This window comes from Mirounga leonina, unplaced genomic scaffold (assembly GCF_011800145.1).
Source record: "Mirounga leonina isolate KUSES-001 unplaced genomic scaffold, KU_Mleo_1.0 Mir_127, whole genome shotgun sequence".
NCBI lineage: Eukaryota > Metazoa > Chordata > Mammalia > Carnivora > Phocidae > Mirounga > Mirounga leonina.
The window spans coordinates 68,612,081-68,636,864 of NW_023270316.1; the positions used below are offsets into that span (position 1 = coordinate 68,612,081).

General features: G+C 33.6%; 1 protein-coding gene across 4 annotated transcripts in view; it reads right to left on the reverse strand.

Moving 5' to 3' along the window:
• Positions 1-1,393: 1,393 nt before the first annotated feature.
• PDS5B (PDS5 cohesin associated factor B) overlaps positions 1,394-24,784 on the reverse strand; it is a 199,176-nt gene continuing 175,785 nt past the window's right edge. For 2 of the 4 annotated variants that reach the window (XM_035003564.1, XM_035003565.1), the window contains 9 exons: positions 22,642-22,774; positions 19,591-19,710; positions 18,374-18,436; positions 17,634-17,779; positions 15,012-15,117; positions 9,971-10,410; positions 9,770-9,877; positions 6,866-7,004; positions 1,394-5,560 (listed from right to left, as the gene is read on the reverse strand). In XM_035003564.1, coding sequence (XP_034859455.1) covers positions 5,525-5,560; positions 6,866-7,004; positions 9,770-9,877; positions 9,971-10,410; positions 15,012-15,117; positions 17,634-17,779; positions 18,374-18,436; positions 19,591-19,710; positions 22,642-22,774 — 1,291 coding nt within the window. In that variant the 3' untranslated portion in view covers positions 1,394-5,524. The remainder of the gene's footprint in view (positions 5,561-6,865; positions 7,005-9,769; positions 9,878-9,970; positions 10,411-15,011; positions 15,118-17,633; positions 17,780-18,373; positions 18,437-19,590; positions 19,711-22,641; positions 22,775-24,784) is intronic. The other 2 variants (XM_035003566.1, XM_035003567.1) reach the window with 2 other exon arrangements.

Consider the following 24,784-nt stretch of genomic DNA (forward strand, 5'->3'; position numbering starts at 1 on the left):
TGATCAGGAAAAATGTGACTAATAATCAAGAAAGAAAAATCAGGTAATAGATTATGACCCACAGATGATTCAGATGTTGGAGTTAGTTACAGAATTCAAATCTCTGCCAGCACTGTTAAGAAGAAAAAAAAAAAGGAAACGAGTAAAGAGACTTTCAATAGAGAAATGAAATCTATAAAATATAATTAACTGGACACTCTAAAACTAAAAAATTCACTATTCGAAATTAACTAATTGGATGGGCTAAATGGAAGACTGCACAAGGTAGAACACAAGATTGGCAAATCTGAAGATGCATCAACTGGAAATATCCAAACTGAAGCACAGAGAGAAAACAAGAGTAGAAAGAAAGGGAAGAAAATAAAGAGCACATGGGACACAAACAGTACAACATATTTATAACTGGAATGTCAGAAAGAAAGAAGCGATAATAGAGTACAAGTAATATGTGAAGGGATAATGACCAAGAATTTTTTTTAAAACTGATAGAATATATCAACTTGCAGATTCCAGAGCTCAGTTAACCCCAAGCAAGATAAAATGAAAACCATAAGCAGGCCCAACACAGCAAACTGCTGAAAACAAAGATAAAGAGGAAATCCTAAAAGCCAGGAAAAAGACACAGGACCTACAAGGAGCAAAGTTTTTCAGCTGTTTTGCAACAGAAAATATGAAAACTAGAAGAAAATAGAATGCAAAGTTTCAAACTGCCAAATAAATAAAACTGCCAATCCAGAATTCTGTATCCAAAGAAAATACTCTTTAAAAATGAAGGTGTGATAAAGACCTTTCAAACAAATGCTGAGTTGACTGGCACTATAAGCAATACTAAAAGAAGTTCCTCGGGCTGACAGAAAAGGAATTAAGATGACAGCACAAAACTATCAAAAGAAAAGAAAAAAATAGCAAAGAGAAGAGAAAATGTATATGTAAATAAGAAAGAACACTATTTAAAGTAATGATATTGTGGGATTTATAACCACAAAATATATGAAAACTATAGCACAAAGAGTGGGGAGGCAACAAATGGAGTTGAACCGTTTTAAAGTTCTTGAACTGTTCAGAAGGTAGTAAAAGCATTAATATAACACAGACTATAATAAGCCAAACACAGATACTATAATCTGTAAGGTAACCACAGAAAAATAATACAACCAAGCATAACTAAAAAGCAAATAGCAGAGATAGAATAATAGTAAGTACAGATGACCCTTGAACAGCAGGAGTTTGAGCTGGATTCTTTTTTGATATAGTAGAGTGGTGTAAAAGTATTTACTCTTCTCTATGATTTTCTTAATAATTTCTTTTCTCTAGTTTACTTTTTAAGAATACAGTATCTAATACGTACAACATACAAAATATGGGTTAATCAACTATGTTTTTGGTAAGGCTCTCAGTCAACAGTAGGCTATCAGTAGTTAGTTTTTGGGAACTCAAAAGTTCTATGTGGATTTTCAACTGTGTGGGGTTGGCACCCTTAATCCCCACACTGCTCAAAGGTCTGAGTACCTGACTGAGTCAAAATAAGTTAGGAAAAGGAGCAAATAAAGGAATAAAGAAAAGACTGGCAAAAAAGATAGCAAGGTTTAAAACCTACTACATCAGTAATTATACCAAAAGTAAACAGTCTAAACACTAAAGAACAAAGATTCTAAGACTAGATAAAAGAACAAGATGGAAGTATAAAATGTTAACATAATGTACATTTTAAACATAAGGATATATATAAATAGGTTGAAAATAAAAGGACAGAAAAAGGTTTGTCATGCAAACAAAACAAAACTGGTACGGCTATATTAATATCAGACAAAGTAGGCATAAAGTATTTGTACAGATATCAAGTGACATTTTATAATTATAAAAGTGTAACTTCATCGTAAAGGCATAATAACCCGATAGTTTATGTGCTAAGTAACATAGCTCCAAAGTATACAAAATAGTTTCTCCTCTAATCATTTCTACTGTCTATCTTGCTTTTCCTTTTCTTTTCACCACACTTCTCACAATCTGACATTTATATTATATATTTAATTATTGTTTCCTTATATCCCCACCCGCTTGTGGAGAACGTAAGCTCTGCAAGGGCAGGGACTTACTCTATCTAGATCACACTTTATTCTCTGTAACTAGCCTAACACATAGTAAGCACTCAATAAATATTTGCTGAACAAATGAATAAAAAGTGCCACTAGCAACTTATATTCAGTGCTTACTTTTAAAGTTTATAGGATACATTTATTTTCTCCAGTTATGCAATCCTTTAACTTAAATAGTACTTAGCAATCTCTGTTAGTCAAAATTTTACATAAGAAGTTTAAACAAAAAGCTTGAAAAAATGTTACTAGGAAATACATTTCCTTTTCATGCAACAAAGGCTCCAAAATCAAAAATCATCAAAATGTGCCTTTCTTCATTTAGTAAACATATTTAAATATATATATTAATACACATAAATAAAATAATACAATTACATATTAGCTTTCATGTTTATTCAGCTTCACAGAAAATCCAAAAATGTGTCTGAAATTGGTTATCTATCTAAATACCAATTGTTCATTATGGTGACATAATACTATGTGGTAGGGGAGATACACCTAAGTTAAACAAATTCTTAAATTCCTGACAATCTTCAAGTGGGCAAAAGGAAATCTGAAAAATCAAACTTACAAGTTGTAAGAAGATACAGAAAGTAATGTAACCTTTAATACCTGGAACAAGTTCTACAGCCACATTTGTAATTTACATATACAGTGGAGATCACTGAAAAAAAGCTTCCTGTTGCACTGCAGCAAGAAATCTTATTATAATGTAGATTAAATGAACTTGCTACAGAGTGCAGCAAGATAACCTCACTGAAGACTCATAAGATTTTCATAATGGAACTTGTTACAGTGAGTTGAATATTTCCTTAATTTTATACAGTACATATTTTTCAAAATGAACATTATCACTGAAGACTTTGCTAACCACTGTTAGCAATTACTGTTGTATAACATACTTAATTTTACTTTAGTTATAGTATGTGGCTCTCCAAATGTTAGCATATGAAATGTTAAGTTTAAACATAATAAAATAATCCCCTAAGATGAAGACTCAGGACATCAAAACTTTGATCATTATTGCACCTATTTTTCTACAGAAAAATGGAAAATTTACATCATAATCCTCCCAAAAAGTGAACAGACAAGTTGTAAAATCACAGACTTATTGGCATTAAACAAAATCTACAACGCACATTTTTTGTGAACTGATGTACAGAATTAATGTGCAATGAAATTTGGTTAACTATGATCATGCAAATAAAAATCCTCCACAATCATGTTTTCATTATGTTTTATAAAATGGTCTTAAAGATATACTTCCATAAACATTTCCGGTGCAATTTAGTCAATGACAAAAATACAAAGCTATCCCTTATTCTTTATTTTATAGATTTAAAAACATGCCTTTGTACTGCTGAGATACAAATAGCGTGTTTGGGAGAACTGAGCTCATTAAACGGTTAAAAACCAATGCATCTTGGTCCAACATTAGCTGCCCTGTATACAGCAGCCTTCCATAATCACTGGTGTCAGTATCTTACTTGATGAAGAATGAAGAACAGTTAAATATTGAGAGATTAAGACATAATTCAAAACATTTTTTTTAAATTAAAGGCCGTTTCATAAACATGAAGAAATCTTTAAAAGAAAAATAATCACATCAATTGTGATATACATTGGAAAATAGTAAAATGTCATTTTCCAAAATAGTTTCTTTATTATATCCCCCATCTATTATAACCAATCTTGGAAATATACCTTAAACATAATGGTGTATTATATGAAAATGCTCCATTATTCAATGTGATAAATTTAATAAGTTAGGATATGATTTTCTTTTCCGATGTTAACTGTGGAAAAAACAAAAGAACAGCACCTGAAATACTACAGTGAATTTAGGCAAGCATTAAGTAGTAACTTTTATGTTTTGGTTCAAAATACAGTTTACAAAACTGTATAAAGGATACTGACTTAAGTAATTTGTTTCTATATTTTGCAGATTACGATGAAAAAAAAAAAAAGAACTGCTCTAAATCCAAATAAATTTCCACTTCTCCTAATCTAGATGAAGTGGAATTTCATTCAAAATTTATAAGATTGTGATACCTACAGTAGCTCAGATAGTTGGATATATCACTCCCACCCTGTCCTTCCCCCCCCCCCAAGAACAAGTTTTTGGCTCCAAAATAAAGTACAATAATAAACTCTTGATGAAAAACTATGTTATGGGGCAATCTATCATATACTATGGCTAAATATGAATTTACAGAAAAGAGCACATCCCATTTTCAGCACTTTTTCATAAACATGCAACTCACTATAAAATACAAAACACTTGCTTTCAAGAACAGCTTTATAAAGACACACTGCATCAATAAAATTTTTTCTTTCTGATTAACTTTACACTGTTATGGAGAACTGGAACTTTTCTATGTGTATATATCAGATTTTATATTATAGTGTAATAATTTGCATCTTCTGAACATAATGTTCAAGAGGAAATATCTATACACAATAACATTCTAGACTATTAAAAACTAATTCAAATTACAGAATTTTATTGATACAGTAGATTAATAAAAACTGAAAAGGGATGATGATAAAATGGGATAAAGAATTCAGTACATTATTTTATAACACACTCTTTAAAATTAAAATATTTTAAATCTCTCTTTTCTTAAAATTTTCATTGCCATGAAAGGCCAGAAAATTCTGAGACCAATACTGAGGTGTAAAATAATCAAACTTCAGGATTATTTCACAATTTGCGTGGTGTCCTCCCATCGGAGGCACCATTCAGGTGTAATGGCAGACAATATAGCACCTCTGAAGATTAAGGGTGCCTAGGAGTAAACACTAGGTAAGATACACAAGGGAAAGAGACCATTTAACTCTCCAACAAACAATGACATCAAGAAAATGACACCATTTGTTGAAAAAAATTTTTCACAGTAAAATTGCAGAGAATACAAATACTAACACTGACAGATTACTGCTTAAGATCTATCCTAACAAACTCTTTCCAAATCAATAGATCCAATAAACAGTTGGGTACTGTCAGTTTAAAGCCGCAGATAAAAGCTATACAAGCACTTTAGAAGTCAGAAACATTAAAGAAAGAAAGAAGAAAAAGAAAGAAGAAAAAGAAAGAAAGAAAGAAAGAGAGAAAGAAAAGAAAGAAAGAGAAAGAAAAAAAGAAAGAAAAAAAGAGAAAAAATATATTTACAAGTTTCTTCTTTAGTTTATGTCTACATAGCCATCGGACATCACACTTCCACAAGACTCCATAGTCAATGTTATCACCACGCGTATGGCTAAAGCGCTGTGACCGCAAAACACATGAGGTCATCAAAGGAAGTTCCAACTGTCCACTCTCTGGCAGTCCCGCTTTGTGCATCAAAGGCTTTACTTAGCCTCAAGCTTGACAAAAAAAAATGTTTCTTCTCAAAGCTTTCACATAGAAAGTTATTAATTACATTTGTTCATCGCCTTTCTCTTTTAGAACTTCGCCGCCGTACCTTAAAAGAAAAATTACCAGATGCTTAATTAAAATACTAGACACAGCAGACAGCTTTTCCCACAATAGAGAAAGAAAAAACTATTTTACTTTTCTATTTAATAATTTTAAAGAGAATTGAACAGAAATCAATGTCAAGAGCAAGAAAAACAATTGCAAATATTTTTTCACTCATGTTTCTGTGGTAAAAGAAAACATTTGATCCTTATGAACTTAGGCTTACAGCCGTCTTTCTGAGAAAAGTTATTGAATGTGGATCATAACAATCATTAAATACATAGAAATAATCTGAAATTCAGACATATTACAATTTACTGGCAAGTACTAATGAAAGCATAACACTTTAGTTTAAAAAAGACCAGTATAAAGAGGAATATAAACAGAACAGGATTTTAATTAAATTTATGGTGTTTTTGTTTTTGTTTTGTTTTGATGAAGACACTAATCACAATGAACTCTTTAGCCTTATTTTTATATTGAAAACAATAAACAAATACTTTAAGAAACAAGCCCAACAAGTTTGAGACCACACAATTCAGATATTTTTCTGTGGTCTTAACCCCCCTTCACAACCCTGGTCCAATCATAAGTGCTGATTATGTTAAATAGCACAGAGGGGTGGGGGTCAACTCTGGGACTACATCTCAGAACACAGGCTTCTCAAACAAAGATGGCTGGCAGTACTGATTCAAAGACTCAGCATTAGTGTATCATCTAGAGAATACACCTTACTTAAATGTGTTAACTGTATTTCTTCCAACGAGAACCACTCAAGATGTGTTAACTGACAAAGCCATTCTTAAAAAAAAATTATCTCAGGAAGAATCACATTCCTACTTTTGTAAAAGAAAGGTCTATTACCAATTTTATAAATTTTAAAGACGTGATTTTATCCTATATGGTTAACTTCTAGTTTCTACTGTGAAACTCAAAGAAAAAAGTTAAGAAACATAAACCACAGTCTATTTAACATATAACAGTGCTCTAAAATCAAGGTACAACTTAAATGCCTGAAGTGTCAATATCAGACAGCTACTTGTTCTTCTCTACATTCAGCTTTCAACTTGATATTTACACTTTCACGAGGCTACAGCTATTATTCTCACTTAGAGTCTCAGTATTCCATAAAGGATGCTCTCTAATTATTCAAGCTGGTAGATGAAACAACTCTACAAACTAATGAAGAAAAGCAAATAAATACTTAGACTTATAAGTAAGAGCAAGTGCTATATGTATCTTACCAAACATTTACCAACTCTATTCTATATTCTATACTATCACACATGGTACTTTAATAAACACATACATTTACTGTAGAAACTTCCTCTTCCTCTGTTTCTTCCTGTGGAATATCATCATTGACAGGAGAGCTACCCTGAAACACATCGACTTCTTCACTTGAATCATTTTCTTTAGTAGCTGCTTGTTTGGAGCGTCCTACACGGCTACAGTAAAACAGATATAAAATAAAATGAACATTCTGATCTTTAAGTAGTAGAAATACTTTAAATATTTCATAAATTCTCATTTACTATCATTTTTATCCTTCATTACCTTACAAAACAAGAAACATTTTTCTTATTCTAAACCCTAAACCAATGTTTAATCCTAGAATCTCACCTACAAACACTGACCAAGTAACAAAATCATGTGTGACTGAGACCAATACCATAAAGGATTTTAAAACATAAACCAAAGTCTGCTCTTCCTTTTATCTTTCCCAACTCAGTAAATGGCATCTGTATCTCCTGAGCTTCTCAAAACAGAAAATTTGGAGTCCTTCTTACTACTGTACCACTCTTCATCTGGCCCCATAATTCTTACAAAGAAATCTCAAATCCTATTCACTTCTCTCCACCTCTATTGCTTCTACATTTCCAAACCATTCTCATCTCTTTACCTCTTCTCTAAAATGTAAAAACAGCTGATGTCACTCATTCCCCCTCGGTAACTCCCTGCTACACTGAGAGAAATTCTATAATCCTCCTTAATATAGTATATAAGGCCCTGCAGACAGTCCTGGGGTACCTGTCCCTTCTCCTCTCTTTCTACTCCCCAATTCCTCACAACTACACTGGCAAATTCTTGCCTTCCTTCAACTCTCTGAATTGGCCAAGATTTTTCCTACTTTGGAACCTTCAAATCCAATATTCCCTCCAATTGTGTTCTTCCTGTTTTCCATCAGCCTAACTCCTACTATTCTCAAGAAATCAACTGTCACTTTCCAATTCCCTAGCCCTTCCATTACTTTCTCTTACAGTACCCTAAATTTTCATCAGGGCATATATCACAATTTAGAATTCCATATTTAAGTGTGATTATGCAATACATGCCCATTTAGATGGTAAATCCCATAAGGACAAGAATCATGTCTATTCTGTGCCACCATATCCCCCAGTACCTCATACTCTCTGAAACACAGGAGGCAATGAAATATATGTAATAGATACCACCATTTAATCAAATGTATCCCTCTCGATATTTTTCTATCTGCATATATATTCTTTCATTAAAAACTTTTTTTTTATTTGAGTGCAGTTGACACACGTTACCTTAGTTTCAGGTGTAGTGATTCAACTTATTTATACATTATGCTATGCTCACCCCAAGTGTAGCTACCATCTATCACCATGCAATGCTACTACAATATCACTGACCATATTCCCTACACCGTGCTTACGCATTCCCAAACTGGAAGCTCGTTATCTCCCACTCCCCTTCACCCATTTTGCTCATACTCCCACCCCCACTACCCTCTGGCAACCATCACCTTATTCTCTGTATGGTAACTTTTTTTTAAAATTAAGAATACAGCTTATCACTTCTCTTAGGTAATCCAAAGTATTGTTTAATCCACACTCAAACCAAGTAATTTTTTTTACTTGATTCAGTTTTTCTCAATTCCACTGAGGTCAGAACAAGAAAAACAGGCAGATCATAACATATGTTATTCTACTAGTTCTAAAAAAAAGAGGTTCCCCATGAAGGGAAGATACACTGTTAAGACAGAATATAGAGGTTTTTTTGCACTGATTTTTAAAAGAAATACTTGTTTGGTTTAGAACATTCATATGAGGAAATGACATGATAATCATTTAAGTCCTTAATTTTTTGATGCCCAAATATAAACAAATTACAGTTATGAGCCTGAATGATATTTCTGCTATTTCCTCATTATAAAATTAATTCTGGAAATTTAATATTCCTTAAGAATTTGTTTAAAAAACAGTTATTTTCCATAATTGAATCCAAACACATTTACAAAGTTATCACAAAAATATACTTACCTTTACTTTTTTACCCAAGGAAAAAAATTAAATGGAAGAGGGCATGAAGTAGCTAGACACCCAGGCAACTTTTCCTCTTCCTGTGGAATACACAGGAATAGGAAATACTTCTAAGGTAAGTATTTAGCCAAGGCACGCTGGCAAGTCTGAAAAGCCAACGCACTGATGTAATTATGTAATGGGATTACTCTCAGGAAAACTGCAGAATTTCTGACTAATGGAAGACATGCTATTTTAGTTCCACTTAAATAACTTGAGAAAAAAGGGCAAAATATACAAATTACAGTACGGATGTTCCTGCTACTTTAATAATCTTAGGTACAGATTTGTTATTGTAACTTCTTATAAACATATGTTTGTGTGAACTTCTAAAACTATTTATATGTAGGTATGGATGTGTTAATTTGATTAGAAAAGAAAAATTCAAAACATCAAAAACTTCAGATCTACATGTGATAATTTCAGTGGATATAATTTAAAGAAAAATAATGGCTGTTACTTTCCTACACAATTCAAAGAATAAAAGCAAAAATGTAAAAACTATTTTTTTTTAAGTTGCTGAGGAAAGACATTAAGAAAAACTGTAGTGTGGAATGACAAGGCAACCTGGTCAGTACGATGTGATTATTTAAAAATACCTTCTCATCTCTTTAGGTACTATAAAGTCTGTATTGGAAATGATAAACTATATGTTATTCATTTAAAAATATTTGCCTAAAACCTGTAAAAAATGTACAAATATTATCAGAGAGTTAATTGGGATATCAATCACTTAGGTAAGTTTATAAAAATTTTATCTTACCTAGTGTAATGGGAGTAAATATATGAGATTTTAAATATAGCCCTATGTATATTTAAAAATTTATGAACTTTTGCAAAATAATTTGAAACTGGTTTGAAATTTAATATTATTTACAACTTACACATTTTTTTTTGGTTGTGATGGTGATGGCGTTTTTGATGGTCTTCCTCGTCCTTTCTGTGGTGTGGATTGTGTGGATTCAACTGCACTAGTTTCAGGAGATTCTGCTCTGCTTTGGAGAAGACCCAAATGTGCATAGCATCAAATTATGATTTATAACATAGTTACGAAACATATGCAGTTTAGAGTTGCACGTACTTACCTCTGTTGTGCTCTCCTTGATGTTCGGTGTTGTTTGCTCTTTGACTTCTGTTCTGTATTTCCACTTTGTCTTTCTTCTTCTTCCTCTTCTTCTGGTGCTGAAGGTCCAGATTTTTTTTTGGTTCCTTTTTTAGAAGTTTTCATTGTTGGCTCTTCTTTTGGTGTACCTCCACCAAGAGGTTTAGGTGGTCGGCCTCTTTTACCTTTCTTTGGTGGACTATTCTGTTCATCCTCATTTTCTAATATATCTTCTTTGAGCCTCTTTTCTTCAGGCCACTGCTGTTCATCTGATTCTGAAGCCGTATGGCCTCTCTTCCGTCCACGCTGACTACCTTTAGGTTTCTGTTCCTGTACCAACTTAGTGAGGTCATCCATACCTAATTTTTCTTCTGAATCTGTGACAGGTGTTTTTTTCCGGCTTCTAGGTTTGTCCAATTCAGACTAGGAATAAAAACCACAATTTCAAACATAAAATTGTAAGTGTGCATATTTTGAAAAATAAAACAAAAAACATGCTATCCACTTTGTCATAAAAATGTGCTTAAATAAAATGTAGAGTTCTTAAACACATCAGAACCGTTAACTACTTGTATTTTAACTAAAAAAATTATCCAGGGTAAGAGGATAAATTTTTATTTTTACTTAAGCTAGAGAGCCTCAAATGGAAACCTTTCAAGATCAGTATTTTATTAAATTATACATTTTAATGAAGAGCTATTTATTTCATTTAAAAAATTTCTAAATTCCTTGCATGAACAATGGATAACTATACTAAAGTACAATGGATCTGCTTTGATAGTCAATTTAAGTAATTCTAATTTTACTACACAGTGTTTAAGACATAAAATATCAACTATGCTATATATCATGCTTAGACACCATAAAAAACTTTTATTTTATAAACAGAGGTTGCAAGTTACAAAAGTTAAACATATTCATCACTTATTAAAAATTTTGAAAACACTTCTGAATCAAAGATACTGCTTCTTTTCATGTACAACTAATTAAAAACAAAAAAACAATTTAAATTATTTAATTGGTACTCAAATTTAAAATAAAAGCCTAGTCTACATTCAGAGAATTTAGGCACTGAGCAGAAGATGCAAACTGAGGAAATTCTCCAAAGAAATCAAGAACAGTATGAACCCTTATAGCTTCTCCATACACATACATGTATAAAACCCATAAATAAATGTAAATTTTATTTCCAAAAAGTTTATGCCAATTTACATTCTTAAAAATCAGTGGTAGAAAAGAACAAAAATTATCTGATTAGTTTAATAGTCATTTTGTTTCCTGTCTACAAACTCCCTAATTATGCCACTGGTATTATGTTCTTTGCCCATTTGCATACTGGAGTCTTAGTATTTTAATCTACATTCTTGTGTATATTTAAATTTTAGTTCTATTTGTTATGGACTGAATTGTGCCCACACAAAATTCACATGTTGAGCTATAACCCCTAATGTTATGGTATTTGAAGAAAAGGTCTTTGGGGAGATACTTCAGTTAAGATGAGGTCATGAGGATGGGTGGGGCCCTCATTACAGAATTAGTCCCTTATGGGAGAGACACCAGAGAGATCTCTCTGTCTCTCTCCACCATATGAGGACACAGTGAGAAGGTGGCCATCTGCAAACCAGGAAGAGAGCTCTCACCAGGAAGCAAATTGGCCAGCACTTTGATCTTGGAATTCCCAACCTTCAAAATGGTGAGAAAATTAATTTCTGTTGTTTAAGCCACCCAGTCTATGGTATTTTGTTATGGCAGCCTGAGCAGGCTAAGACATTATTGTATCTTAATAGGATTTGAGATGAAGTTTTAAACTGTTTTTCCTATCCACCCCCCAAAGAGTATTCCAAACATTTAAAAAAACCACTGACTTATAATGCTTCCTTTATTTTGTATTATGTTTTAAAAATTAATAATGTTTCTGAGCTATTGTAATAGCAGCATAATATTTTTACTAATTATAAATAAATACATTTGTGTCTGGCTGGGCTGATCTTATTATTACTCCTCTTTTTTATATTCATTTATTCTTCTACGTGGACTTAAAATCACACTGGAATTTTATAATTACATATATATTCATTTAGAAAGAATGAATAAGAAAAAGAATTTTCTTATTTATTTTTCCCATTACAGAACATGGTATGCCTTCTTTCTCTTCAAGTCTTGTATGTCTCTCAATTTGGACATCTCCACATAGTTTCCCCCGACTTCTTTTTTAAGGAAGTTTTAGATTGATGGATGTGTCTGTCTGTCTGTCTACCTACCTACATATTTTTGTTGTTGTAGTGGTTATTATGGTGAAGCAAATCTCCTTTCACCCAAGTGTATACTTGATATAAAGAAAAATTAACAGAATAAAGTTAGTTATGCACATACATACATCTATTTATATGGCTACCATGCTAAATTCTTAGTTTTTCAATTGCTTCTCTTATTTTTCTAAGAGTACAAAACAAATGAATGTCTCTTCTTTTTCACTGTCATATGTTTGACTATTTCACATCTTCCTGGATTTGTCAAACATTCTAGAACAATCTTAAATAATAGTGATGACAACAGGTTGCTTGTTTTGCCGATTTTCAATAAAAATGCTTCAAGCATTTTGCCTTTATGAAGAATAACTTAAGAGTAACTGAATGAATAACTACCGATTTAAATAGATAAAACTTTTAGCATGTTAAGGAAGTATCCTGCTGGTATTAGTTTATTAAGAGTTCATATGTATCAAGAATGGATTTTAAATTGTATTTATGTCTTCCTGACATGACCTGAGATTATCCTGTTAGTATTCTTATTTGGTATACTGATTTGCTATATTATATTAAAAGATTTCTTAGCATTAAATTATCCTTACATTCCAGGAAAAATAGACCTGTAAGTGACTGGTTTTAATTTGTTAATGTTTATTTAGAGTTTTGTACATAAATTAATAATTAATTGTTGTTACTCAGAGATGCATAGATAAGGGAAATACTGAACTAAAACTAAATTTAAAATTATCACCTCCAATTTAAAATGTTACAATTCATTTTGATGTCCAAAAATGTGTAAGGTAGTTGAATTCCTTTATGCCCTGGAAAAGGTTGGTGGTTAATAGGATATTCTATGTCTGCTTTCTTGAGAATACTATAAATAATCTAGTTTGCTGAAGCACTACCTTCTCTAGTTTCTTTTTCATTTTGCACTGCACGGTCTTAAGAACAGAGGGGGTATAAAACTGAGGTTTGAAGCAGGAAACAGGGAAAATATATTATCTGTAAAACTAAATATTTGAATATAAATGTATACGGAAAATAATTCCTGTGTGGTGAAATTTTAACGTCAAAGTGGTAGCATATGCAAAGACAGTACTCTTTCACTATAATCTACTGGTCTTTAAATTGAACTTCTGTCTCATAATGCTAACCTCTTTGAGGATATTTCAATTGATATTTATTAATAAGGTTCTTGTAGTATTTCCGAAAATGGATGCAATGTTACACAAAAGGAAGGCAAAGGCCTCCATTATAATTATACAAATCAATTTCAAAAGCTCAGAATTTCAAAACTTTTCTATGAAATATAGAGACTTTGTTCTTCGTTGCTCTAAAAGGTAGAACTAGATATAGAATTTATAGGATAACAAAACATTAAGAGTTCATCACAACCACATTTCCCAGTTTTGGGAGGATGTGGGGATAAGGGAGCAGGACAGTATGTGGGTATGGGTGGCCTAGTTGATGTTTCCAATAAATAGGAGAAATTATAAGCTCTCCACCTAAGGCATTTTCAAGCATGTGCTAACCAACTCTCATAAATGCTAATGAAGGAATTTCTGCATTAAGTGAGAAGTAGGACTAGAAGACATAAATACCTTTTCCAATCAAGGTTCTCTTCTATAAATCCAGATAACAGGATTCCTTTCTGGCTAAGCGATCAATTTTTAATTCTGCTTGGGCAAAATTTTTAAACAGCCAATAAAAATCAGAATTTACAGTATAAATAGTAAGGATTTAGTAAGAATTTTAGAATTATAATTTTTTAAGTGGAAGAAAAACCTGGTAAAACAAATTACTGGAGAAACTTCAAAACAACTGAAAATCATTTAAACTTTTTGGGATATGTAATGTTGGGCCAGTGGAAGATAAGAAGGGCAGTAATATTTCAGCGAAAGCAAAAGTATTTTATTAATAACCTTCCACCTCTACTAACAGAGTAGGTTCAAATGCATTAATTTTTACTTTAATTATTAATAAAAAATATTGATCTTTATAATAATAAAACAGCAGCAACACCAATTAACTTAGGCTAATTCATTTATTCTGATAAACCTTACCAGCTAAGGAGCCACATTTAAGAGATAAAGAAACTGATTCAGACAGCCTCACTGATTATTCAAGAAATGTTTAAAGCTAACCTAGAAAGCCAAAATGTGTCCAATTATTAAGGCTATCAGATGGTGTTGGAAAACATAACTGTATTCTATATCTGCACTAAAACAAATCTGTCTTTAAATGACATTTATAAATTGTTTCTATCATACAAGTTATCATTGTTATTGAAATCTAAAAACTAAAGGCGGCCTTTATGAAGACTGTAGCATTTCCTACTAGTAGCATTTCCTTACTAGAAGCTTATTTAGTAATGAAAGGCTCAAGAAATCATCTAAAATGGAGGAAACTTTAAGGACTCTTATTCTACCTCCCCCCTCCAACGCTAAGTTTAAGCTTACTGTGTTTTAAAAACAAGAACAACAACAACAACAAAAAACCCAAGCAGTTCTGAGTATGGGACTGGCATTTTGGTTTCAAAGATCTACAGAAAGATCACTTATTAGAATGACAAGAAATACAAGAGAATCAGTATGTTTAAATTACATGGTAGAGGGTAATTATAAACCCAAATTGGTGATTAAAACCATTAAAAGAAAATCAAATGTCAAATTTGAGAATAATATTAACTGGTTTCAGTGTAAAAATTATTTATACAGTAAAATTATTTTTATCATTATTATTATAATTATTATAAAATCAAACCAAATATCTCACCCTTACAAGATCAGAGTCGTCTCTCTTGTCACTTTTTTTTCCTGGCAAAGGTGAAGACATTGTGTAATCTTCATTTTCACTGTGATCCATTTCAGAGCTATCAAGCCTTTTAATATAGACATTTATAATCATTATTACAATGAAATAACTTAAAAGCTTTTTCTGTTCCCTAGTGTAGCTTTATAGCTTTATGAGGAAGTTTCATTCTTTTCAAAAAAGTATCCATTTTATTCGATCATATTTAGCAACAAACCAACAAGCAATGAATCACATTTAATTTAACATAATAGGGAAACTTTAAAAATCACAAGTTTAGTTTTTATCCTAAGTCTTTTTAAAAACTAAATTCTCTTTTGGATTGGGCACATAAAGTAAATTAAAATTTTTCTTGTTAGCAAGTTGAATTGGCCTATATTACTACAATCTGCACTGTCCCCTATCTCTCTCATATCCCCATTCCACTTTTTCTTCTCTGTACTCTTAACACCCTCTAACACAATAAAGTTATTATGTTTATTCTCTACTAATCTTCCCCTGCTAGAATGTAAGCATGGATCTTTGGTCAACTGTACTGAGCAATTTATACTAAGCACTTATACCAGTGCCAGGCATAAAGTAGGCATTCAATTAATACTTACTAAATGAATTAATAGCACATGCTCTCATTTATTGGTATAAAGGCTGTCTTCTGTCCTAGGTGATCACATCCTTAATCTGGCTTTAAAAACCATTTAAACATTGTTAAATCCTAAATCTCAAACTCTGACCCAGAAGCTACCCTGAGCTCTAGACTCACATATCCAATTGCCCACTCACTTGAATTTCTAATGGGCATCTCAACTTTAAACAGCCAAAACAGTCATTTGGACACTCCTCTTTTCCACATCTCCCCAGAGACAGACAGACAGACACACACACACACACACACACACACACACAGAGCCTGTTCCTCCTCAAAGGCTTCTACATCTCAGTAAATGGCACCACCACCTATATAAATACTCAGGCAAAACACCGAGGATACATCCTTTTTTTTTAAAAGATTTTATTTACTTATTTGACAGAGAGATAGGAGAGAGCACAAGTAGGCAGAGCAGCAGGCAGAGAGGCAGAGGGAGAAGCAGGCTCTCCGCCAAGCAGGAAGCCCGATGCGGGGCTCAATCCTAGAACCCTGGGATCATGACCTGAGTGGAAGGCAGACGCCTAACTGACCGAGCCACCCAGGTGCCCCCCTAGGATACATCCTTAAATATTCCCTTTCTGTAACTATTCACATCTAACCCATCAGCAAGACTATTTGGATCTACCATCAAAATAAATCCTAAATTTGACTATTTACCATCTTCTTCCCAGTTTATCCCTTCCCTGAAGTACTATTAGCTGACTGACTCCTAACTGGTTTTTCTACCTCAATTCTAGTTCCTCTATTCTCCACAATCAAGGCAATCTAATAAAAGTACAAATCAGATCACCAGGCTCCACAGCAGTATCTTAGCAGAGGGGGAAGAGTCGAAAACAATACTGAGGCTCTTAGCCTAAATGACTGGGTGAATTAGATCTTTGATTATAACCACGAATTCGACAAGAAAAACCAGGAATTTAGGAAATGAGTTGCTGGAAATGTTTTGGTAATGCTAAGTAGGAGGCCATCCATTAGAAAATGTCCAAATGATAGAGGTGAACGGTCACTTAGGTATCAGCCACTAATATGTATTAATACAGGAATCTAAAACAAGAGCTACAAGTGTAATTTTTTTCAATTTCTACTATATATCACTTGACAATTTATTCATTACAAGGAAATTGATAAGAAATTTCAGAATGTCTCCTTTCTTTATTGACTGGTTATAAACAATACAAAAGACAGCACAGTCTTTGCTAAAAACTAAGCAAAATCAATACACAGTGGCAGTTAAGCCCCGTGCAAGGTTCTGCTGCTAACAAACGGTGTACAAAGCACTATGCTAAAACTAGTGAAAATGTGAATTCTTTTCTTCTTTCTTAAAAAGAAAAATCTGCAGAGCGTGATTTGAAAGTACAATTTTAAAACAATTTTTTAAACAAAAAAGTTTATACATGTACACAGGAAAAAGAAATTCAAACCAAAGAGTATATAAAATGATCTCCCTCCTACACTAGATTACCATAAGACGTTGTGTAGTCTTCCAGAAACTTTCTATGCATATAAAAGCCAATGTGAATACAAATCCTTTCTAAAAACTTGAAAGTACTATAATACTGTTCTATTCTTTGCCTTTTTACTCAATAATGTATTGTCAAAATAATTCATATTAGCTCATACCTCATCATTTTTAATGATTATGTATTCCATTATACAGATGTACCATAATATAACAGTTTTACAACAGCTAGACATTTAGCTTATGTCTACCAACACAGGCTATACTAACAAGCTAAAATATGAAAGGCTAAGATGGAGTGCCTATCTAAAATAAGAGAGCAAATAAGTAAGAACTTGTAAATGGCTACCAGTGTTACATGGGAATGTTCAGCTATGCACTGATTTCCATTCACTGACATTAAATGTTTTGGGTTACATTATTTTAGATCTCATTGCCTTGCTGGAATCCTTAAATGTAAAGTATGATATTAGGTTCTTACCTCCCTTTTATTCTTCCAGGAGAGCTTGGATTTGAGCTGCTGCTTGCATTGCTTACAGTTTCCATTCGTGATGACTTTGTCTGAGATTGCTTGCCAGCTGATGAAAGTGGCTTATTAACAGCTCCTAGTACATTGGTTGTTTTAGGCTGAAATGAAAAATGCGTATCTCTTTCTATTTGATTAAAGCCAAGAGAAATTTACATGTAAAGAGCCATAAAAAATATCTGTCGAAGTGTTTACATACAAATCATACACACAAACATGCCTATCCTTAAACAAAATAAGGATTATGAATTGAATATCACTTGTACAAGTGAAAAACTATACAGATGGCATAACAGTTAAGTTTTTTAGCTATCTGAAGGAAAAGGCTTACATAGAAAGTGAGAACAAATAAAATGTGCAGTCAACAAAAATAGATAATCAGACTCTTGCTCTGGAAGGACATAAGAAGATGTTTTTAACTTTAAGACTTTTTTTCTTGATATTACAGGATAAGATATTTAAGGATCAAGGTCTCCAGGGCTTTATTATAAGTTACAAAATAAGTTCATGTATCTCAGCTTGCATCTATACAGTAAATATAATTATTTCTAACTAGCAAATGGAAGATGCCTAATAATTATATTTTTTATCTTAAGATATATCAATTTTAAAGAAATACAAAATAACATAGTTATGCCAATAATCATACTAAAATAAACTACCACATAAAAATTAGAATGACTCTCAAAACATACTTTTCCAGGAGTGAAAAACGATTTCATTTCTGGAGGCAGATAATTTTTGGTGTTACTGAAATTCTACAAGCAAGGGAAAAAGTTGCAGTCAGTGAATACTGAAACACTATACATGAGGTGGTTCGAAGCCAACAAAGCATACAACAGCTTTTGTTTCACAGTACATAATAAAATACATATTTAAATAATCAGTCTAACACAAAATTTCAGTCACTGATTTTAAATACTGTAATAAGGGTCGCTCAGGTGGTTAAGCGTCTGACTCTTGATTTCAGTTCAGGTCATGATCTCAGGGTTTTGAGATCGAGCCGTGCCATGTGAGCCTGCTTAAAGATTCTCTTTCTCCCTCTCCCTCTGTCCCTCCCCTCCCCTAAAAATAAATAAATAAATACTGTAATAAGTTTAAACTAATCTCATACCAACTCCAATATTAACAAAACATATTTGTACTCTAACATGTTAGAGCTCTGTAAGCTCATCAGAAAACCATGCTTCTATAACAATACTCTCCAGAGAAGAGACCACATATACTCCTGTTATCTTATTCACAACAAGGTAAAAGCAGACAGTCCCTTTTAGCTACTGGGTGAGCCTACATACAAGGCTGTTGTAAATCACTATACACTGGTTAAACTTTCATTAGTATTTTACTTAAAAACAAACATAAAAACAAAAACAGTACTGGTAGTTTCCATACTCTCAGTCAATAGGCTTAGGTGCATTGTGAATCTCTAAGAACGATTCTGGAAAACACCTATTGTATCTTGAGTTTTGTAAAAGTGGTTTAGGAACATTTTTGTAATGCTCCCTGGGTCTTGAACCTGTTCCTGTATCAGTTCTCTGCTTGTTTCTTCATACCAGTTATGAATCTCAATCAAGGCTTATAACTTCAGACTGTGTCTCTATCAGCATTCTCCTTCCCATTTTGGATCAATGGCCAATAACGACAGCTCTACATGCTTTGATCACATTTCTGCCTGAACTCACACACTGGCATAAAACTCTGAATGCAAACTCTAGATCATCTTAATTAATCTCTGAACCTTATTTGTGTCCTCTAGTTTGGCCCATATTCTAGTCTTGAACCACATTAGTAAGACTCATAGTGACTTTTCCATGACATTAGTAGAACGCTCTTGATCCTGAAATCTTCCCATAACCTAGGGCTGAGAATACATTTCATTTCAATCTATACAAACAAAATCTACAATAACTACCTTGTCAGGTTGGGTGAAAAAACGAGCTGGTAGTACTGGGTCTTTAGGAGATTCCAAACTGTATGTGGTGCTCTTTGACATGATGATATTCATGGCAACATCACACACAGTATACAGTTTCTGCAATAGTATTAAAAAAAATTAGATACTTAAGGTGGCATCCTCGACTCTGTGAATTAGGAGTAATTCTAGAACATGCAGTCAGTACAGGCGTACCTCAGAGATATTGCGGATTCAGCTTTAAAGCACCACAATAAAGCAAATGTTGTAATTAAGTGAGTCAAATTAATTTTTTAGCTTCCCAGTGCATATAAAAGTTATGTTTACACTATACTATAGTCCACTGAGTGTGCAATAGCATTATGTCTAAAAAACAATGTACAGTGTAATTATAGTACAAGTAATTAAAAAATATTTTATTGCAGGGGTGCCTGGGTGGCTCAGTCAGCTGAGTATCTGACTCTTGATCTCAGCTCAGGTCTTGATCTCAGGGTCATGAGTTCAAGCACCGCACCAAGCTCCATACTGGGCATGGAGCCTAGATAGATAGATAGATAGATAGATAGATAGATAGATAGATAGATAGATGATAGATAGATAGATAGATAGATAGATAGATAGATAGATAGGTAAATAAATAATTTTAGAAAAATTTACTGCTGAAAATGCTAACCATCATCTGAGCTTTCAGTGACTTGCTACGTTTTTGCTGGTAGAGAGTCTTGCCTCAATGTTGATGGCTGCTGATGATCAGAGTGGTGGTTGCTGAACTGTGGTCATTTCTTAAAACGAGACAATAATGAAGTTTGCTGCATTGACTGACTCTTCCTTTCATGAACAATTTCTCTGTAGCGTGTGATGCTGTTTGACAGCATTTTACCCACAGAAGAACTTTCAAAATTAGAGTCAATCTTCTCAGACCTTACTCCTATTTTATCAACTAAGTTTTTGTAATACACTAAATCCTTTGTTGTCATTTCAACAATCTTCACAGCATCTTCACCAGGAGTAGTTTCCATCTCAGGAAACCACTTTCTTTGCTAATCCATCACAGGCAACTCCTAATTCATTAAAGTTTCATCATGAAATTGCAGCAATTCAGTCACATCTTTAGGCTCCATTGCTAAGTTCTCTTGCTATTTCTACCCCATCTGTAGTTACTGCAGCCAAGGAAGTCCTGAACCCCTCAGTCATTCACGAGGGCTGGAATACACTTCTTTAAAACTCCACTCCATGTCGATAATGTGACTCCTTCTCACGAATCATAAATGTTCTTAATGGATGTAAAATGGAGAATCCTTTCCAGGTTTTCAATCGACTTTACCCAAACTTATCAGAAGAATCACAATCTATGGCAGCTATACCCTTATAAAATGTACTTCTTAAATAGTAAGACTTAAAAGTCGAAATTATTCCTTGATCCATGGGTTACAGAATGGATGCTGTGTTAGCAGGCATGAAAACAGCATTAATGTCATTGTATATCTCTGTCAGAGCTTTTGGATGAACCAGTGCATTAGCAACAAGAAGTAAGATTTTGAAAGGAATCTTTCTTTCTTAGCAGATCTCAACTATGGGCTTAAAATATTCAGTAAACCATGTTGTAAACAGATGTGCTGCTATCCAGGCTTTGTTGTTCTATTTATAGAGCACACAGAGTAAATTTAGCGTAATTCGTAAGAGCCCTAGGATTTTCAGAATGGCACAAGAGCACTGGCTTCAGCTTCAAGTCACCACCTGCATTAGCCCCTAACAAGAGAGTCAGCCTGTCCTTTGAACTTTGAAGCCAGGTACTGACTTCTCTCTAGCTATGAAAGTCCTCGATGGCATCTTCTTGCAAAAGAAGGCTGTTTTATCTACATTGAAAAACCGCTGTTTAGAGTAATCACCTTCATTAATTACCTTAGCTAGGTCTTCTGGGTAACTTGCTGCAGCTTCTTTATCAGCACCTGCTGCTTCACCTTGTGCTTTCTGTTGTGGAGCTGGCTTCTTTCCTTCAACCTCATGAACCAACCTCTGTTAGCTTCTGCTTTCTTCTGCAGTTTCCTCACCTCTCTCAGCCCTCACAGAATTAGAGAGTTAGGGCCTCGCTCTGGATTAGGCTTTGGCTTAAGGGAATGTTATCACTGGTTTGATCTCCTATTCAGGCCAAACTTTCTCTCTATCAGCAATACGGCTGTTTTGCTTTCTTATCATTTGTGGTTTTCACTGGAGTAGCACTTTTAATTTCCTTCAAAAACTTTTCCTTTGCGTGCACAAGTTGGCTAACCATTTGGCAAAAGAGACCTAGCTTTCAGCCTGTCTCAGTTTCTACATGCCTTCCTCACCAAACTTCATCATTTCTAGCTTTTGATTTAAAGTAAGAGACATGTGGCTCTTCCTTTCACTTGGAACACTTAGAGGCCACTGTAGGGTTCTTAATTGACTAATTTCAGTATTGTTATGTCTCAGGGAACAGGGAAGCCTGAGAACAGGGAGAAATATGGGGGGACGGCTGCTGGATAGAGCAGTCAGAACATACACAACATCCGTCAATTAAGTTTGCCATCTTAGGTGGGTACAGTTTGTGGCACCCCAAAACAATTACAATAGTTGACATCAAAGATCACTGATCTCAGTTTACCATAACATAAACAGTAGCAATGAAAAAGTTTGAAATACTTGTTGAAATGTGACACAGAGACACGAAATAAGCAAATGCTGTTGGAAAATGATGCCACGAGACTTGCTCAGTGCAGGGTTGCCACAAACCTTCAACTTGTAAAAACGATGCAATTAGCTGCAAAGCACATTAAGGTTATGACTATATGCAGTTTTCAGTACAACAGTGTAAGTCAAACTATTATGTTCATTATTTCCTTGTAACAGCACTACCACTAATTTCCGTATTAGTAATTCTACATCGGTAATTCAAACTACTAATAGAAATACTAATTACTAAATACTAATAAAAAGACTTGATAATGTCTATACATACTACAGAAGTAGCATATCCACACTAGAATGCTTATATCAACATGGAATCATAATTATTCAAAAAGAATTACATACTTCATTCATTTTTGCATCATCTGGTCCTTGGGCATCTTTTGTTTGTTTAATATTTTCTACCATCTTTCTGATAAATGCATGACTGTTATTTTCATTTTTAGCCATTAATATTTCTAGAACGAACCAAAGACATCTAAAAAAAGGAGGGGGGAGAAAAAGAAATGAAGTGGAAAAAACTGGTTGCTTAATATAGATACAATAATTCCAAATATAAATACAATAAACTCCACAAAAGGAAAAAATTAAAAAGAGAAAACTACCCATCAATCAACAGAGAAAAAAAGGTATGTCACACATACATATCATAACTTATCAACAATGTAGGTGTGAATTCATAAGACCCCTTCCCCAAAATTCACTAATGTTCCCAAGGAGGCAGGTTAAAAAAGAACTTAAGTGGTGGAGCGAATGAAGTGATCCTAACTCCTAGCAATGATTGGGAGGGAAGAGACTGCCTCAAGTAATAACTGGGCCCTGGATAAAATGAAGCCTCAAAGGTAGCGGGAGGGGAAGAATGAAGCGGGGGAAATCGGAGGGGGAGACGAACCATGAGAGACGATGGACTCTGAAAAACAAACAGGGTTCTAGAGGGGAGGGGGGTGGGAGGATGGGTTAGCCTGGTGGTGGGTATTGAGGAGGGCACATTCTGCATGGAGCACTGGGTGTTATGCACAAACAATGAATCATGGAACACTTCATCTAAAACTAATGATGTAATGTATGGGGATTAACATAAGAATAAAAAATTAAAAAAAAAAAAATGAAGCCTCAAATACTCAAGACTGACTGCAATCCTGATTGGAAGTTTTCAAGAAAATAGAACTACCCCACTCAGTAGTTAAGAATCTCCATGAATAAGTTAGAGAAGAAAAAGTCATGGCTGACAACTACACATACTGTCTTTGCTTAAAGAGGGAAAAATTAAAAGGAAGTTTCACTAGCTAAAGTTATTTACATAAAACTCTATTCCAGAACAAACCAAAAGTGCTTTATCACTTTACAGACAGAATGGGACAGGGTTTTAGCACAGAGGAGAAAAGTAAGGAAGAAGAGAGAAATGTGAAGCAAGGTATCATTCTAGAAGGGGAAAAATAACCTTAAGGATCTCAGGTATAGGATAAGTTCTCCTGGAGTAGCTCTCTGACAGAATGGGGAGATTACTCATGGCTATACTGGGGCAATTTAAAAATAAACCAAATGTTTAGTAAGTTCTGAAGAACATTAAATGTATTTCAAAAACCAAAGTTTTCTGAGAAAGTGGGGTGGTTAAAAGTTTTCATTAGTTACAATCACTCTAACGCAGAACTCATTTTGGGAGAATTGCTTGTGTTTAAAAAAACAGAAACTGTGGCTTTTCCCTTGCCATGAGAAAGTTATAAGTAATTTGATTTTATTCTCTTAAGGCACCTCAAATATTTAACTATAAAATATTTCTATGAACTAAGAAACCAGCAGTTATTTTAACAGGAAGCTAAAGGCATAATAAATTCATTTATTCAAAACCACAATGGTAATCCTTTATTATAGCAGAAAGAGAACTAGGGTCTCAAACTTAAAGAACTATGCTGGTGTTATAAAGACTTCTCTAAACACCATTATATTTCCCTATTCCACACCCAGGCATAGATGGTTTTTTGGCCTCTCAACAATAATCTTTGAAAGAATTACAAGTGTCATAAACTTGAAATAGAGAATCACCAATGAAGTCGTAAGTGGGGTAGTTCCCTGGTTACCAACTTGGCCCGTTATTAAATTAGACCATTCTCTTTTCCTACAGAGGAAGACAGTTACTGCAAAGAAAAAGTGCTATGTGAATAAAGCCCACATGAAAATCCAGAGCTGCAGAAGAAAGTAGGAAAAGACAGGAACTAGAACAGAAGCTTTTAATGGACTGCATCCTAGAAAAGAAATGCTAGAACGGTAGAGAAACAGAATAGTAGTACAGTAATTGTGCTAAATTAAGTTTTGGGAAGTCACATAGGAAATGAAATATGAAGAGATGGTATGAAAAAAGAAAAACAAGAGAATAAGGGAAAGAACCTTAAACTCCTAAGAAATTAAATAAATCTAATAAACTAATTATAATGGAGATTCCATTATCAGCAGCGAAGAAAAAAAACTTCAGAAAACATGAAAATGGGAT